This window comes from Falco peregrinus, chromosome 9 (assembly GCF_023634155.1).
Source record: "Falco peregrinus isolate bFalPer1 chromosome 9, bFalPer1.pri, whole genome shotgun sequence".
Lineage (NCBI taxonomy): Eukaryota > Metazoa > Chordata > Aves > Falconiformes > Falconidae > Falco > Falco peregrinus.
The window spans coordinates 18,543,791-18,563,338 of NC_073729.1; the positions used below are offsets into that span (position 1 = coordinate 18,543,791).

A 19,548-nucleotide genomic window follows, 5' to 3' on the forward strand; every position below is an offset into this window, starting at 1 on the left:
GAAATTAAGTGACTAGCCTAAGCCAGCAGAAATAGTTTGATTTTTGAATCTGTTCTAGAACTCAAACTTGAAGCATACCAACAGGTTTCTTTACTATGCCTTTCATTGCATTTGCTTCCCTGTATCATGTTAATTTAGTGTCTTTTCCTTGGAAGTTTCACCAAAGTAAGGATTACTTATATAGCCTGTGGCATTTACGTGAGGAAAATACCTTAGCCTGGCTCCTAGGTTTCCACAATGTGAGTCAGAGCAATGTTACTTTTCAGCAATTGGATCCATCTCCCAAATGATTATTTGCTTCAGCAAGCAAGGATAGCTACTCCATTAGGATACTATCGACTTAAAAAAACCCAGGCTTTGGGTGGTCTAGAGATGGTGTTACTATGCCAAGTATCAGATTTAGGGATTTAAGTTTTACCTCTCACTGGAGAGCAGCGCACTCAGGGCCCTGGATATGGATATGGATGGGAATAAGGCAGGAGAAAAAGAGCTTTTGATCCCTCTAAACAGTAGATCTGGCTGATGCAAGGAAGATAATTTAAATGGGAGGAGAAGAAGAGAGGGAAGAACTTTTAGCCTTCTGGTTAGGAAGAAGGTTGTCCTAGAAGTGGATATTTCAGTGTCACAGAGGGTCAGGGAGCAGGCAGGAAAGGAAAGGTTGAGCAGAACCAGTAAGCTGAACACTGTTGAAAACTGTCTCACAAGAGTAGTGTTGCTGTTTCTTTTCAATTGAAGTTAGCATTCAATTCTTTTCATTGGTCTGCTTTATTTTTGTGGGTTTTAAATCATCCAGTGGAAGGAGAAAAGGAAAAAAATTCTTAAAATCATCACATATATTCAAAAATAAAACAAACTTCAAGTCACATTTCATAAGACTTTGTAATACAAACTGTGAACTTCTGAAAGAAGAATGTCTGCACTTCTGCTCAGCAAAAGGCATTGGAAAGCAATGGTATAACCACGAACATTTGACCTACACAGCAAAAATACGGCTAGACTGTAGAATCATACTCAGGGGATCTATCACCAAGAGCTTCAACTGGGCAGAGATTTCCTGTTAAGTCTCTCCCACCCTTTTTATCATCCCAGAAGCCAAACAACTGGTCTTTGGGATGCAGAAAGAAGGAAGTTTTGGAAACTGAAGCACTAGGTACTCAAAATCTGTAAATAAGAAATATAAATATACCATGTAAGAACTGATCCCCTTTATTTTTAACAGACACATGTAACCATATACCCGTTCAGACAACAAAAAGCTACAGGGAAAGAGTGATGAGGCTATGACAGACACTTGAAAAGCATGAAAATATTTGTTTGGGGATGAAACATACATACCCTCCAACTGCACTGATTTTGCTAGACAATACTGGAAGTCAGATCCTAATTTTGGATCTGACCAAAATATCAGTTGGTACCAATTCTTAATACCATCTACTATTTCCAGTTGGAAGAAACTTTTTTTTGTGTAAGTTTATTGCAGGTTTCTTGTCTGTAGACAGGTTCTCAGTCCTTCTCACCCTATAGCTGCTCCCATTCAAGTGGTGCTTTGTGCCTTACCAAGTCTAGCTAAAGCACTTAGAAATGGGAGAGGAGAGCAGGTTAAAGCTTAAGCTGCTTTGCAAGGAACTCTTTAGGGATTCCTCGCACAGTATTTCCAATGGCAGCACTACTACATTTGCGCAGCTTCTTCTTTTGCTCTACTGCTTTTGATGAGAAAGCAAAGGTAGAGTGGAGGTTGTCATTTGAAAACTACAACAAAAAATGTGAAGCTACAGAAGCAGCCAGCACGTGGAACGAGATAGATTCTAAATGGCAGCAGCTACATGGCGGGTCCTGCAGAATACGTCAAAATCTGAACATCTGGCCGCAACTGCACCACACTTCTGAAGTGAAAACACTATGTAAAATAAAAACATTCTCACTGTATTATCAAATGTGCTTATTAGGCCAAGAAAATTAACTGGCTGAAGTATATTTAGCTTCATTCAAACTCATCCCAAAGAAATAAGACGTAAGCATACTGGGACCAACTTTCATTTGCCTTTAACTAGGCTGCTCACATCTACAGTACCAGTGTGCAAACCATGTACGCATGAGAAACACATGTTGCAAAGGCCGCACGTACTGGAATAATTTGTCAGGCTTACTAATCGGTTTCTCTCCCAACCTCCTTGTGATCTTAAATACTCTGCAGCACGCATTTCTTGTACCAATGAGAGGGGAATCTTACAAGCTTGTGTTGGACATTGTCTGAGGATACTTTTACAAACAGTTTTAACAAAAGAGATAGAAAAAAGCCACAGAATGGGTGCAAAAATTTGCACCTGGTGTGAGGTGTGTCAACAGTGTGGCCAAAGAAGCACACCTCCAATGGCGTTCTTAAAAGGAACGCAGCGGGATGTAGGTGGAAGGGAAGAAATATTCTGTAGTGGAAAAAACCTGCATTGGAGGTTGGCCATGCCAGCTGCATTTCGTCATTAAACCGGTCACTTAGCAAAGTACAGCCACAAGCACGCACGCACACACACTTATAAGGGAGCAATTTGTGGCTGAATGGTTGAATAACAAAATATTATCTGCTTTATTTTGAATAAATTCAGTCTCGCAGAAAGACAGGGAAGAAGAGTCTATGGCTCAATGGACAGAGAGCGCAGCTCAACTGTAATCACAGAAGAGGATTTTTAGGCCTACAATTATTCTCTAGTATTTGCCAGAGGAGGAATTCATCACTGCATTGCCATATAAACTCTTCTGAACCTTTACGAGAAGTTACAACGGCATGTTGAGAGTCAAACACAGGAGCCATGCTACACCTGTGATAATCCGTTACCACTGCTCAAGGGGCTCCTGGTAACAGCATCCTTTTGGAGAACTGTCAGGGATACCACATGTATAAGCCAGTCTGATGCCTCAGCATGCATATAGCAATTTGAGTGCCACTATATTAAATTCCCCCGAGAGAGGCAGCACCAACAGATATAAAATAATTTATTGCAAAAGTGCGTTTCCATCCGCCCTGTGGGTTACCAGTCGGACCCATGCTCTGCTCAGGGTGCCAGCCCTCAGGAATTAGATGGCCTAAAGGCACAGAAAGTAGTTGCATTTTATCAACATGTAGGTTGTCTCTGATGAAAAGCTCTTAATCACAGACATAGTATCACAGTACCCAACAGCATGTCATGACTTTTACATTCTCAAGAGGTCTGGCTGCTAGGCAAGTTGCTTTTTTTTTTTTTTTTCTTTTTTCTTTTTCTTAAATCATTAATATCTGTGATAATTACAGGGGACAGTCTCCTCCTAATGGATTTGTTGCAGGAGATGGCTCTTATCCCCGTAGAACACATTGCTTAGTGACTCCTGTTTCAAATCCCCAGACTCTCTCAGAGGAAAAATTATAATGCTGCCCATCAAACCACCAGATCCATCGTAAAAGGAACTTTGAAAATGAGAGTAAGGTGCCTAGATAGATCTGGTGGCACATCACTATACAGGCCCCAAAAGATAAATATGAGGTATGATCCTGGCAACATTACTTATTGTACGACATAGCCAAGACATGTGGATTAGCTCCACCGAGGGTCTTAGAAAGTGAGCTTGTCAGACCCACAGAGGATAAGAATGATCATGATCCGGTACAGGCTAACCCCAACACCTCAGGCTGGCATGCCAGAAACACCAGGCAAAGACTGATCGAACACAGTTTTGGAGGCGAGTATTGCCAAGACCTGTATACTTACCACCAAGTCCAGAATGCTTGCTCAGAGGGGATGGGATAATGGAGAAAGAAAACTCAAAAAACAGCTGCCTCAAGAAATGACTTGTATTTGTAAGAAAAGCAATGAATGCCTGGCACAGAGTAAAAAAATGCTCGTATGAAGTTAAAGTGAAAGAACAGAGGCAAATGTTCTTCAAATACCAGCAGCACAAATCGTTAACAGCGCAAATAAAAACTACAAAATGTTAGACTAATCTAGTCAGCCAGGATACAATGTTAGCCAATGTAGGAAATGGTTGAATTCTGCCACTGATGGCCTTATGGCTAAGAATTAAAAGGACAGGCACATTAAAAAAAACCCTAAAAATCCTATGGTGTGGTTATTTTTTCTTCCCTCCCCCTTTTGCCTGGCGTGTAGGCATGGGCAACGAGGCCCTCTCGGTTATGGCTCTCTGCAGCCGGCCACTGCGACAAGGCAGCGTGGCCTGTGGTGGTTCTCGAGAGTCGCTCATCCCTTCGGCCCCTGGTAAGCACACAGTGGAGGATGCCACTGCGTCCTCACCAGTCCATGTTGAGGCACAAGTTAACTCAACATGGGGGGTGGCTCTTTGGGAGATGCGTGTTTCAAGGACCTGCGTCCTTGGCTGCTTGAGGAAAGCTAAAATCTCTGACAGGTAGTTATGGATGGCTCTTGTGGAGGTAGCCACAATGCCCAGCTGCAGCTCCATACGGCCCATGGACTGTGACATGAGACCCATGGACTGTGCATGCTCCCTCTTGATATTTTCCAGCAGCTGCACAATCCTACTGTTGGTTTCCATCAACAGCTTCTCTCCCTCTGTTAGCTGGGGCTGCCCTCTCCAACCCCGATCCCTAGGGACAGGCTCAACACCGCAGCGCTCTTCATTCATTTCATCATTTCCCTCCTCCTCAGGAGAGTCACTTTCAAACTGAGGAGTCCTACTGAGTGACTGATCCCCGGGAGACTGTATGTCCATGGTACACTCCGGAGTCCGCGCTGGTGTTTGAAATCCCTCAAAATCCTCCCCAACGTTGCTGTGCGTTTCAGACGAGGACAACGGCCACTGCCAGCTCTCTGTGGTCCTGGCCGGCGAGTCTTCGTCAGAGGCAGGCACCGAGGATTCCTGTTCTTCAGCCGGCGTGGACAGCGAGCTCCCTCGGTGATGGCCAGCTTGCCCCGAGGATCCAGGAACCTCCCCATCTTGTTCCCCAGTGACATCTGGCAATCAAATAGAGGAGCAACAACCACTGTATCTGAGGCCAGGCAGATGGAGGTATCTACATGCATTGGACAACACATAGAAAGAAGCCAGTTGGGAAGCCAGAGTGTATGTGTTTGGGCAAACGGAAGGGCGGACTAAAGTTTAGTGACTGCATTGGGCACGTGGCAGTTGATGTTATTAACCACTTTTGGTATAAATGCACACTGTCCTATACCCATAACACACACAGCCATGCTGCATCCCAAGGCAGGAACTACCAATTCACCTCATCGTAACTGTGACAGGAAATGTCAGTGAACCTAGCAAAAAGCTCACCTATGCACTGCAGTGGTGTCAGTCAGAAATCCCTGGGACGAGCTCAGGGCCAAGTGTCCAATTGAGCTTCCTGGGGTGCCAGATGTGCTCCACCACTGGCTGAGGGCAGCCCTTTGTTGTTCTGAAGCACTGCTGGCTATCTTCACTTTTGTCCGACGTCTCACGTCACCCCCACCCCCAGTGCGCTCTCTCCCAAACCACTGCTACAGCGCGATGGTGGCCGTCCACAGCATTTATCCTGCGAGCAATGCCCTCCCCAACATTTGCCAGATTTTTCTCGTTCTTTCCTCCAAATGGTAGGTAACGCTATCTGAGGGCATTGCTCGCCAGGATCTCAGCATCTTCTGAAAATAAACTTCGTTTTTCCCTCCCCTGGCTACCTTTTCCCTTGCCTGAGGGCACATGGTGGAAATCTGGGTGCAAGTGCTTCCCTGTGGCTGCTTAGTGTGCAAAGAGGCATTGCTATAGACATTAATGAGGAGGATATTATGTATGTGCTTACTCAAAATCCTCCCCTACATAAAATGCACTCCCAAAGGCTAGAAATGGCTACGCTTTTTGCACCCACAGCGATCACTGGCTCATAGTAGAGCACGATCTGCCCAGCACCATTCTTGATTACATGAGTCGGTGGCCATAACTCTTGCCCTTCCCACGCTTCAGATACAAAACCAAGTCCACTTTAGGGTTTTTTTTTGAGGGGATGGGACGGGATGGGACAATTTGGTCATCAGAAATTAATCTGGGGTGGTCTGACTAAAAAGTTGCAGTATGCCCAAAGAGCTCGCATTCCTTACACTCAGGCAAGGGATACCTGAGAGAAGCGCTGCTGTCTGTAGAACAGCCCTGACCAGCAGTGGCTGACTGTTGCTAGCTGGCTGGCTGCTGCTCACGTTACAGTGGTCTGAATGCCAGATCAGTTTCAGGCCTACTCGGTGGCATCCTGCTCTTGAAAAATGCTATTCTTCAAGGGTTAATTTCTGCTTTTTGAAATACTTTATATGCTGCTCTTCAGACCTCAGTTTGAAGCTGTAAGCTTATACCTGGAAAGTGTTGCTGAGGTCATATTAAACAATACTTCTGGTTCTGTTTATGAATCAGGGTTGGTTATTTTTTGTTTGATTTTTAATCTTTTTTATTTTATTTTATATGGTTTTAAATGAAAGCTCCTTCTGACAGACCCAAGGATCCCTCCTCCTATATATCAGTCTCTGTCTACCCTAATGTGGCACTCATTATTTCCACACCCAAGTGCCTCCAGTATTATACTGCTCTAAAAGGGACTCTGTGTGGCTTAACGTAATTATGACTTTTTAAATGCTACAATAATGGGTATTATTTGTGCATTTGGCATATTCACTACTTCAAAGTATTCACATTCAAAGTATTCACATTCTGTGTCTGGCTGGACTGTCCAGTTGCATGTTTTATGGAAAGTGAGGATGAGATTGTATTTGTAAAAACGCATGAGCTCCTTATGAAAATGAATTTTAGGGACAAACTGTCATGCAATCGTTGGCTCTTCCACTCCATGGATATTTGAAAGGGACCGCATATCAACCTAACTGTAATAACTGCTTCTTCCTTTGCAATTATTCTCCCCCTTTGCCTAATACAGCCATAGCTGCAATCCTTCATTACCAAATCTCTCTTAACAACTATAGTGTAGGACCATGAAATTACTTCTCAGCATTTTCCTATTTGAGTACACATAAAAAAAGAACAAAAAACCAGGGGTCCTGTTTTTACCACACATAGCAAACACACATTTCAATTAAATTCTATGGAATCTGAGAAAGATAAGGGATCATATATATTCATTCTGCTAGAGACACTGGTCATACAAAATGTCTTGGTATTTCTTTTGACATGTCATCAGAAAATTCCCTGTATTTGAAAACTCCGTTTTCCTGACAAGTGTTCTAAACAGAGCCCACCTAGCAACTGGTATGTAATAGAAGCAAACTCAATTAAAAGTAAAAAACTGAAGCAAAACAAAATAAGAAAGCTCCAAACCCCACATTCATTTATGAATATTTCTGTAAATAGTATCACTGAGTGGTTAGTTTGTTCAGATTCAGGGGGATCATAACACTTTTGTTATTTGTGCATGTTTACACATTTGCCAGAGGCTTGCGAAGAAACGTTTCTCTGACAAACACAACAAATTTTTGCAAAGTTCCTAATTCTCTATGGAAATTTACCACTTTCTATCCTCCTAATCAGTGTTTTCAGTCTTTCAGAGCTGAAAGAACAGCATCTGGCATAGGTGACCAATAACACAAATGACAAAGAGTACAAGCAAACAGTGTGTGAAAACCCCTGAGCAGAAAGTTAATTGTGGAAACTATTGGCGAATACTTATGAATAATGAATACATTCACAGGTTTTAGGATAGGTTTGTTAACTTGACTAGCCATGAAAAAGCCGTAACTGTTATTATTTGTAACAAAGTGTTCAACAACTGCCATTTCTGGAAGCTTTGTGAAGCATTGACATGGGGCATGGGAAAACCAAGGGTGTGTCACAAGCATGGCCTTACACAAGCTTTTGTTCACTACAGAGCAATCAAGGGAAAACTGTCTGAAGGTCAATGGCTGACACCACCTCGATGAATGTGTCAGTCTCTGCCCAATAAATCCATTCCTTGATGACCAAAGGTTGCCCTAAATTCAGACCAGGTCTTGGTAAGATGATTGCACTGGTGGCTAGGTTGGTGCTGTGGAAAAGGGATGCCAGTTACAGTAGGGGCACTGGAAAACTTGGCTCGGCCAGAAACTCCTTATCGGCCAGAGAAGAGGCTGACTGCTTTGGACAGCCATTGACAGTAGGATTAAAGCTGGCTGAAAGAATTAACTCAGCTACCTGCCTTTATCTCGTTGAGATAAACTGCCTTACCATTAACACTGTCAAATCAGAACTGGCTATGGACCAAACTATGTATCAGCGTGGCTGTTAACTGGCTTTAAAAAAATCTCTCTCTTCTAAAATCAAGCTTTAAATACAAAGAAGCACAGCTAGCTTCCTTAGGTGTGAAGCAAAGGCAAGAGGTCAGATTCTCTGATCTTTCTAGTTCTTTCCACCTTGCACACCATTCCTACATGCAGCATTTTGCTCACAGAGATATATTTGACTTACAGGCAAAATAGGTCACTTACGGCTTTTATAGATATCTCTATATTTATACCTAGTGATATCAGCCAACAAACTGGCAGTCTCCAAAGCTGTGACACGTTCCTAACCTCATGTCCCTCGCTCTGACAGGGCACAACTCCCATGACTTAAGTGACAAAGTAAGGGAGTCAGAAAGGAGCATGCATATATGCTAACAGAAATGCAAACATCTGGAAGTCAGTGACCCACTGCACTTAAACTGTGAGTACTACGCAGCTATTTCCAAAAGTCACATGGGACTTACAGGTCTCTAAAGACTGATTTTTGTTTTACCTTGCTGATTCTGTTGTGTTTAAAGAAAAAAAAGAGATCTGTTATTAAAGTGGTCCATATGAGAGTAACTAGTGAACCTTCATCAAAGTCCTGGCTATCTTCCTTTCCTTCCTGTTAGACAGATCCTTTTTTTCTGCAGCAAAGCCCGTAGCTGGCTGCCTGGATGGGTGTTTGCACTGGGCTGGTACAGAGCTTGGTCTGATGTGGTAGATCAGCAATTGCTCCTGGTGGCCACAGGAGAACTGCTCCATCTTTTTGTGCCTGCAAGAGTGATCTGTGGTTTGCCCGATCCTGTTCTGAACGTGGTGGTTAGAAGCCAGGATTATTCCAGCCTTTAGGTTCATGAATATGTCCATCATTTTGGAGAACTGCTATACCATGCTGTCTCTTTGCACCACAACGCTCATTAGCAGTGAGAGTCCTTTAAGTTTGTTATTAGACATATTTAGGATTGCAGCAATTATTGGGTTGAAATACACAAAGAACTGAACAGTCGTTTCAGCTGCAGGGTTAGAGGACTGAGACAGAGGCCAAGAACAGAGCAGGGCTTTGCATATAGACAAACTTTAGAGACATCAGAGGTATTTCTTTAACTTTTGTTCACTGAAGAACATTTGAGATTTATGCCTGTGTCGTGCCTTACCTGCCACTTGGACTGGCAGCTGATCCCTCCCCTGAGATGTGCTGCTCTTTAAGAATCCCTCCTTTTGAAATCCCACCATTTCTGTTTCACCTCTGCTACTGGATCGTTGCCTTTTCCATTATCTTTGCTTTTCAGCTTCCCCACCAGTGGAGCTGGACGTGAGGGGTGGGGTACCGTCTTCCTGCTGACAGGTAGGTGGAGATGTTCCTTGGCCACAACAAGTGGGCCAGGAGCTCAACAACAGCGGTAACACAGTTGGGGAGCTTCCTGGGACCTGCCTCTGCTGCTCTGGACCTGGGCCTCTGCCTGTATCTGCATCATGCCTCCTGGGGTGGGTGCATTTTTCAAACTGCTTAGGTACCAAGGTGATAGATGCCTTGTAAATACCTAAGATAGATACAGACAGAAACTGTACCAGGCGCAATCAGTTATGCAAAACTTCATACAATGCCAATTGCACCTATATGCTGTAGTATCACCCACCTTTTCTAGCATCTGCAGTCAACCACAGTCAAATATTTGGCACATGTATTTTTCCTTTTGAAAAGTGATGGGAACACAGGACATTCATTCTTCCTTGCTGTCAACAGGTCTAGGCACATAGCCCTTAATGTCAGGTACTGCATATGCACATATTTTGTTCCATCGCCTTCCCTAAATATGAGTTCGCAAGTTTAGTTTAATTTCTTTCATTAGCCTTTACAATTTGTTTCCTTGTCAATAATCTGCAAAAATCAGTTACATAAGCAGTACTAAAACTAAAGGGGTAGTCTTTACAGGTGCTTATTAAAAATGCATATTTGTTTAAACTACATAACAGTATGGCTGTGATGTTGCTTTTATCTTATGGATTAATTTTTAAAATATCTTTTATTTTCAACTAAAAGTAGCTTTTAGCATAAAGACCAAGAGTGATTATGCATGTAAGTTTAATAAAAAGCACCTAAACCAAGTAGGTGCACTTATTTACACTGTATTCCTTTTAGACTTTTGTCACTTCCCATACATATGCAAAAGACCTTGCCCTGCTTAGTTTATAAAAGAATAGCTGGGAAGTAACTCGACAAATACTTCAGGGTGAATGTCTATGGGTGGAAGGGACTACGTAAAGGACAATTTGGGCAAACAGTACATATGGGAATCTAGAAAACACTTTCAAAGAAGCAGATGAAAACATTTCTAGAACAGCTCTCCAGTACTAATGGGGTGGTAGCAGACAGATGAGAACCTACTGATTTCAAAAGAAAGCTTGATCAGACCGTAGAAGTTTATACGATAACATTGCTTGTCATAGAAGCAACTGTACTTGATGAATAGATCTCATGTCTCTGGGGAAAAACAAGTGACTCCTATTTGAGGATGGTTAAAAATGGATCTCTGTTACATGAGCTGAGTCCACTGAAAACTAACGCCTGTCTTTTTACCTATTGAAATAGGAATAGATGTATAAAAAATCATCAAAGATGAAAAGTAGATAAAGTATAACTAGGCCTTCAGCATACTGCTAAGCATTTAAAGACTAAACTTTGCTAAAGCATTGTTTCAGAGCAAGAGTACTAAATATTAAGATTTAAAAGCACAGTTGTTGTTTATGATCATATTTAGAGGGAAGAAACAAGTTCAGTCTGCAGTTATGTCATGTAAATGTATAATTAAAAATATACAGAAATAGATTTTGAGTTTTGATCTAGGCAATTAAGCTAATCCTCATAAATCTGCCACCATGAGCACATTTTAATATGGAATTAACTTCTTCCAGCCTGCCTGTCCGCCCTGCCCCGCATCCCCCTCCCCCCCCCCCCCCCAGCGTTAACTTCCAGCCTGGCCGCGCCCCCTCCCCCCCCCCCCCCCCCCCAATGAACAATTTGCAGGATTGTGCTTAAATTACAATGCCAAAATCACATATTTACCATACTGCAAACAATAGGCAGAGAATATTACTTTAGCAGTTAGCATAATGAGGAAATAACAAAAGTGCTTTGCAATACAGTCAAAACCATGAGCCATTCAAAACACTTTCCTTCTATGAAAATTGAGTAAAAATACTTGTATGTTCTCTGGGATACTGTAAACTCTACAAAGTACACTAAAATCCAAAAAAGGGAAAATTATGTAAAATAAATCAGTAAAACATAAAAACTGTTTAGTGACTAAAATTAATCATTTAACATTGAGTATCTATAAATACCATTACATGATTTATGAAAACAAGTTGTATGTATTCACAATAAAGAACTATCAAAACTTTCTTGAAAGTCAGTCTTATTTGTGTTTCTATGGCTGAAAATATCTTTGCATTAGTACATATAAGTCACATTTACACATTATAATCACACCAACAAAAGTAATTTTACGGAAGGCAAAAACCAGGTATGTTGAAGTTCTTTCTATAGATACAATTTTCAAGTACCAGCTCTTTAACAGTATGTTCAATTAATGAAATAATTATACAGGCATTTAAAATGCACCTGCAATCCTGAAGCCTTACAATTCAGCCTACCTTGAAAGAGGAATGGTCATTGTCTAACAGTGGTTTCTGTTTAAGAACAAAAACAAAGCAGAGAATATAGTCAATACCCACTCCTGCCCTGCAAGCCAGGTGGAATTTAAGTGGCAATTTGATGTTCTGTTTAAGAGACAGCATTTGAAAATTTGGCCTAGTCACAAAAGAAAGACAATCAACAGAAAGAAACCAAAAAGAAAGGTGGAGGACCTAAGACACTTGCAGCCTTCTCGGTTCTTACACTTAACTCTTCACACTTCAACACCGAGGGGAAAAACCAAACAAACTATGATGAATTATCTAAAAACATTTATTTTTAATTATATTAGAAATGAATTAACATGGGTATATCAACATTTGAAGAAAAAAAAAGAGAAATAGCAGCAAAGGGAGTTTTGAGATGAGGGAGATAAGTCCTTCATCTCCCTGGCTCCTGAAAAAGAGAGAGAATACATTAAAAGTGCTGAAAAAGTTTTCCACTGCCCTAACTGTGCCATGTTGGAAAACACATGCAACTTTTACTGTTCCTCAAACACTCATGATTTTGAGTATGTGGTTAGATATTCAATTAATAATATCTGCGCAAGTGACACTCACATATACCAACATATTTAATTTGTCTGTTTCCAAATGCTACAAAACCCACATGTTCTTTAACACTTACAATTCCTTTTCCAACTTCTTTTATACCATTGTCTTGTTTGGCTGATGCAGAAAGGTTTTGAAAACCTTTTCAATTACTGTCCTGTAGTAAAGAAAAACAAGTGTCATGAAAGGGCGCTACACACTCAAGAATAAGCTGATAAATCCAAAATAATACTAGTGTACATGAGAACACCCACACAGAGACTCGGCTGACCTCTGCTCAGGATTCCCAGTGTTTTCAGAATGTTAGTTCAAGCTGCCCACCTGACACAAGACAAACCCTGGTTTGAGGAAGTGTTCAGTACTGAGTTACCTGTTAATTTAAGATTCTGTGCCATCAGCACATTGCCAGCTAGGTGCCAATGCTTCTTTTCAGTGGAAAACAGGGTTAGCATTGTTCTCCTAGAAATGTGCTGATTTTCAATACTTTTCTCTTACAAAGTGTTTTAAAAGCACATATGTCGTAGGCATGGTCCTCACCCTATACCTTCTTACACTGCTGCGGACTCCCTACAAGTTAAGACTACAAGTCATAAAACTTGAAACCTTGCTACAGCAACAAAAAATGGGGCCCGTATTTTTTCACACATACACTTCAGAACTTCCACCCAGAGTCACTGCTTTATGCTCATGAAAAATGACCATCTGATGACAAACTTGATCTTATTATTATATTGCTATCTCATTAGAATTTCAAATACGTAATGCAAATCAATTACTTACAAGGATACCCTTCAAGAATTCTTCATTAAGCCTGATGTCTTTTGCTCTCATCTTCTAAAATACAGTGTCTGGTGAAGATCAGAAAACCTTCTTCCTACACAGAAGCACTGGAGATGCTGGAAACTATCAAAGGAGTCGATGCAGTGAGTGTTGTAAAAGTTGCTTTGATGGTATTTCCATTGTTTCCTGCAGACAAATCTCCATCATCAACTCCACCAAAGCGAAATAAAAATATTATTTTTGAACCCAGACGTCTTTGTGAGTGGTTTCTTCAAACATAAAATAACACTGTAAGCTAATCCGCTGTTTGGCATTCATGTATATGTATTTGCTCTGCAATTTCATTGTTTCAGATGCCATTAGAACGTGCCACCTTTGAAACAATGGACAACAGGAATGGGATGAAGTGTGAATGCTTATTGCAGACAGAGCTAATAATATTTCTTTTGAATGCCATCAACTGATATTTTTCCATTCAAATGCTGCTAAGACTTGATGCCAGGTAACGATGTTCTGTGTTGATATCACAGTTATTCTGTATCTGAGGTGGTATTAGCATCTAGACTCTTCAAAGGAGGAAAACCCTATGTTTGTATTTGTTACTGTAGCCCACATCACAGCTCAAAGGTCAGTATCAACACATATAGAGGGATTCTTTTATATTGATTACCATGTCAAATCAAACAAACCACCACCCCTAGCTCACAACTGACAATTGTGTGACACTGTCAAAGTAGTACTTATTGATGCAGAAGAATTATTTGTGTTGTCATCCCCATTTCACTATGAAAATTTAGCCTGCTCTGTTCTCCATTTTGTACTTTCTTTTAGAGGATTTTTCTATTAGGTTTTTAAAATTAAACACTATCCACTTTAGCTTTCCTGAAAATCCCAAATTGCTCACTAAATCAAACCCATTTCCTGGCAGTAAAAAAAGCTTAGGAGCATGAAACTTTTAAATCATGTATCTAGCTATTTACAGATGTTAATTCATGGATGTGTTCCTTAAGTAGCATATAATTTTAAAATACTCCATCCACAAAAAGTTATTGATAGGTAAGTTGAAACAAAAAATGAAGGAAAAAGCCTTTAAAAACAAGGTTTTCATGAGCCACACAAACTTTTTATGAATAGAGTTAAATCTATTATTTTAAAATACTAGTTTTGAAACTCTAATGATACCTATTTTCTGTAGTGATGATGAAAACTATAACCAAAATTTTTTCTTTTTATGTTTTATTCTTAGAGGATTTTCAAATCTTGGTTTTAATTTGCTGCATGAATATTTTGGTTATTCTTCAGTATTAATGGGCTAGCTATGCATAACCTGGAATTATACTTTAAGTAGTGCCTCCAAAAAATTGCTGCTACAACTAACCGTTAGTTTACATGTTGCCATAACTTACTCATTCAACAATTCTTGGAAACCTACAAGTCACACACACAAAAAAATTAAAAATAATGCCTCTTCCCCCTCCCAGATGTCCCACAAAATCCAGAAAGCAGTTTCACTGTTGAAAACACGTTCCTTCCAAACATCCATTTTGAAGTTGGATGCTATCTCTCTGAGTCAGGCAACTACTGTAAGCAGAAAGTCAGTGGTCCAGATGATGTACAGGTTACATTTTAGTAATTCCTGCTATTCATAACTTCAGTAAAATGATAATACTGCCCATGCCATACTGCTGTGAACCTGAAGATTTTACTACCTATCTCTTTAGACACAAACGTTGTCTCTTCTAGCCTAAATATAAAAAAATACAACCTATGTCCTTCCCTTCTCCTATCCTCCCAATGAAGCAGAACCCCTCTCAAATGACAACCAAACCCCCCAGTCAAACAGAACCACAAAAGCCATCATTCTCATCTCAATGCCTCCCTCACCTATGACCCAGAAAACTGAATTTTTGTTAACAGAAGACCCTACAATAACAACATGAAGATTTTTTATATGCTGCCAAATTGTCTTTTTCAGAAAAATACCAGTAGCAATTGGGTTTATTCTGTCATATTCTCTGAATGGAGAACAAAAAATATCACCAGCTGGAACCTCTGTTAGCGACCTGAAAGCAGGTCAGGAAAGAGCAGAAAAATAGAGTGGAATATAACCCAATTTTGTCTTCTTTAATGTTAAAAAGCAAAAGCTTCCCTGTCAAGAGAAGACACTGCCTACAGCCTAGCTTTCCTTTCCATGACACTGAACTTTGTCGAAAAGCAAGATGCAGACTGGTTTACCAGCTATCACCCAGGGGCTCAGGGAGGTTCGAGACTCTTCCTTGGGCTAGACGTCATGAAAACGTGTAAATGACACAGTCCCTGCTCAGGAGAGCTTACAATCTAAGAAAGCAAAATGACATACAGAAGTATGGAAAAATACAGCTAAACACAAACAAACTTTGTATACATATATATACATTAACATTTATAAACCCTACTAAAATAGCACCACTATTTCTACCTGCCCCTCTGCCTAGCCATCATTACCTAGATGATTGTTTAATAGGGATCACAGGGGAAGTGGGTCTTTAGGAGAGATTTCAAGGAGAAGGTAGTGGCCTTATGAATCAGTTCAGGGAGGGCACTCCATGCATACGGGACAGTGTGGAAGATGGTATATTGAAAACTTAAAATTGTGCGGAGCAGCATTTCTCCAGGTCAAAAGTTCAAGTGTTGTGTGCAAGATCCCTATTTCCTGAGACAGAGACAGTGTGGTTATGGGAGTAACATTTGGCCATTAAAAAGACAAGCAAAATCACTAACGTAGGACTACACTGAGGATATGTTACTGGCCACATGTTCTCTGTGGCTGCCAGTTAGCACAGTAACTGTGAGGAGATGATATGGAAGGGTTTGGAAAAGAGTTGGATACAAAGAAGGAAAAAAAGGCAAGATGAAGGAAAGGAGACAAAAGGAAGAAATGTGGGGTATATTTTCAAATGTAGTCTTCTGTTTGAGTTCTTAGTGTGTTTGCAATTTATTAACTAAATAACTAAAAAACATATACAATAATTAATGTACATTTGACACCATAAAATAAACTGGACCATATGCCAACATTTACATTATGTTATTATCCTTCACTATGGAAAGGTGAGAAACAGGTTAAACAAGAGACAAAATGCTTCCCCTTACCCTTCTTCTTCCGTACTGAAGCTTGGAAACAGAAAGGGAATGAACTGTGAATCAATTCTGAAGGTAATTTTTATATGCTAAATCCTTGTCTGTCACTTTGAGCATAAACATTTTTCTTCCATCTAAGAAGTTAGTCTCTCCCTGCCAGCCTCTACTATGCATTATCTATCAAACCACAGCAGATAAACAGCTTGGCAAAAGCACAGTTTATCAGGGTTTATACTTGAAGAATTTTTTCCCCTGCAGATATTAGGGATACGTGTACAATATTTTTTTCTAATTTTCTTTTTAAAAACAGTAATTGGGGCAACTTATTGATACCAGAGTTTTCAAACTATGGTAACTGGGCATTTTCAGATCTTTGCAGACTGAAGTGGAAAGGAATTGTTACCACACGTTACCTGTCATATTTTGGATTAACTCATTTGAAAGAGAACAACTGATATATCTGCTCAGTATTATGGAGAAGAGAGTAGCTAAAAACATGTCAATAAAAACTGTATGCAGAGTTCAGATCCAGGCAAAGGAAGTGATTGTAAAGACTGCAAGATGTATAATTTTTTTTAAAAATGATGATGTTTAGCTTAGCTAGGAGAAATTACAAAAATATATACTCTAGGGGAAAACAAATGGGAAATTTCTATTTATCTTTTTCTTCTATTACATAACAAGGGACATTCAATAAAATTAAAGGCATCACATTTAAAACCAATAAAAAGGAAATACATTTGTACACAGCACATAATTAGCCTGCGGAATCCTTTGCCACGAGACATTATTGAGACTATGAGCTTCTTCAGTTCAGAAAAAAAAGATTACACATATATATTGATGAGAACATCCACAGTGTTCATCTGTACATACTTCCTATTTAGTTTGCACATATATGTTATGAAACAACTGCTTATTCATTAGATAGTTTAATGGATATAAAAATGTGGGTGTTCTCATAGTTCATACAGATGTCCAATATATACACATATACATATAAAGATATATAAATTATATATAAATACACACATACAATCTGTGTTTTATGTCAGAAGACAACTCTGATGACAGGGAGAATATTTTCTCTTTGGAAGCTTGTTCGGTTGTTGTGCAATTTAAGAATTCTTGTTCCTTCTGGTAACAGCCCTTTTACAGGACAAATATTGAAATAGGTAACCACAGATGTTATTTATAACAGCAGTTGTATTGTTTGCTAGGGTGGCAAATGTTCAGAGTATCACACAACTGGTTTCTACAGTCTTGCTTAGGAAGAAGACAAATTTCTGCCATGGTCTAGTATTCCTACAGCTTTATTAGGGGATATAGACTTCTGGAATGTGGTTTGGGACTATTCTTCAGAATAGTGAAGTCTTGTCACTGTAATATTTGCCCCATCTTGATAAAGATATGGATGGGAAACATGCTTAAAGATTCAAATAAGTCCCATGGCTTCTAGTCACAAGAGTTGCATTGGTTTCTGCCAGCTGATGAGAACAAATAGCAGATCAAGTACTATAACCTCAATAGGGGGTGAGAAAGCTAAAATATGATGTGTCTTCACTGCAGAAGTGCCGTTACTGAATTATAAGCTATTTTCCCCTAGAAAAGAGTGCTGCTTCTCTCTGCTGTAAGAACAGTACCTAGTATATAAGATGGAAAAGTAAGAGAAATAGAAGAATATCCTCAGTTTGAAATTGATTTGCAGAAGAGGATAATGAAGGGGGGAAAAATGGTACCCAAGTATTTCTGTCCCCTTGGGAAGGTTTGCTGATAAGCCAGCAAAGTTTTACAAGCTCTTAGCACTCCCTGAAGGGAAAACAAATCAAAATACTCAGACACAAAAAGTGGCTCCAGAAATAATATTTGACATGTTAATCCTGGGAGAAAAATTACGGAGCATTCACAAAATGTTGAAACCTTTAGTCAAACTCCTAAACTTCCTGGCACAGAAAAATCAATTTTTCTGAGATCTGTTGAAGCTAAATAACCAGACTGATTCCGTTTGGTCCTCATTTGGTTATTATACCACAGAGAAGACAGTAACCACTTCAGCACTCCTTTGTTGTTAAGAACTCCCACTGAAGCTATGCAACTTGATTCACTAAAGGACAGATGGGGTCCATCTGCCCCAGAAAGCATTAACTTCCATGGGAAAAAAAGTGGGCACAAGGCTTTGATTCCTTTCAGTTGGCCTTCATATGAGTCCATGCCAGAAAAAAAACCCCAAAATGTCAGTATATAAATCAATGTAGGGTTACATGGAAAAATGGTTTTATTGTGAGATAGACTCTATTACTCTGCAATGAGGGATGTGGCCTGTTTTTATACCCAATTATCACTTGCTAAAAACACTGTTTTAGTGTAACAGCCATATGTAAATATGCACTGGGATTTTCTCTTTATATGGTCCATATATATTTCTCTATATATGGTCCATTCATAACATATTTATTAAACTAGCTGCAGAAATTTCACTTTTTAATGATCTAACATTAAAACCGGGAAGAAAAGAACTGTTGCCTTCCTTATTTCTAGAAAATAAACAAAAATTCCTGAAGAAATAGCATATCTAGAATGTGGATGATCAAGCAAAGGAATCTATAATCATATTTCTTAAAATTAGCAAATAAAAGATTGAATGCTCATACTTTTTTACTACCAATAGTGAGAACAACTAAGTTTATATCATGCACAGAAGTCAAAGTGATATCACAATATGCGCTTTTTCAGATCAGAATCTAATGAAAACAAGTTGAAGTTGAAGCTGCTTTAACACTGTCAGCTTTTTAACAACAGCTTCTGGCAGCTTACCTTTATCCACTAATGAGAGGCCACAGAAATTTAAAATAAAACAATATTAGATGAAGTGAAAATTTAGAAAGCAAAGCTAACAAAATATGATAACGGCATTACTTTTTAGTAGATGTGCTAAACTTTGGTGATGCACAAAATGTATCAACATTCTCTTGCGTAGCAGTAAAGGCACAAGTTTTAAAAAAATTATTCATGCAAATCATGCACATTTGAACTTTCCAAAGATGCAGCATTCTTAAAACCTTTTCTGTTCTATATACTGTACACAGTGCAGTTCCTTTTAGTCAATTTAACATATATACACACACACACATATAGATATGTATATATATTTTTTTTACATTTCTACTATGGCAGCATGCTTGTCAAAAAACAC

The 19,548-nt window shown here is 39.6% G+C and overlaps 2 protein-coding genes across 10 annotated transcripts in view; both read right to left on the minus strand.

Annotated features, from left to right (window-relative positions):
* Positions 1-19,548, minus strand: part of SHANK2 (SH3 and multiple ankyrin repeat domains 2) — a 354,214-nt gene that overhangs the window by 21,182 nt on the left and 313,484 nt on the right. The window lies entirely within an intron of this gene.
* LOC114012941 (uncharacterized) lies at positions 774-19,507 on the minus strand. 2 transcript variants are annotated; one of them, XM_055814246.1, is made up of 3 exons: positions 11,865-19,507; positions 9,365-10,018; positions 774-4,955 (listed from the first exon to the last, which is right to left on the minus strand). In XM_055814246.1, exons 2-3 carry the CDS (start codon positions 9,441-9,443, stop codon positions 4,096-4,098), a joined length of 939 nt encoding a protein of 312 aa, XP_055670221.1. In that variant the 5' UTR covers positions 9,444-10,018; positions 11,865-19,507; the 3' UTR covers positions 774-4,095. The 2 variants fall into 2 exon arrangements, with proteins under 2 accessions (XP_055670221.1, XP_027646675.1); XM_027790874.2 differs by lacking the exon at positions 11,865-19,507 and having other exon boundaries at positions 9,365-11,129.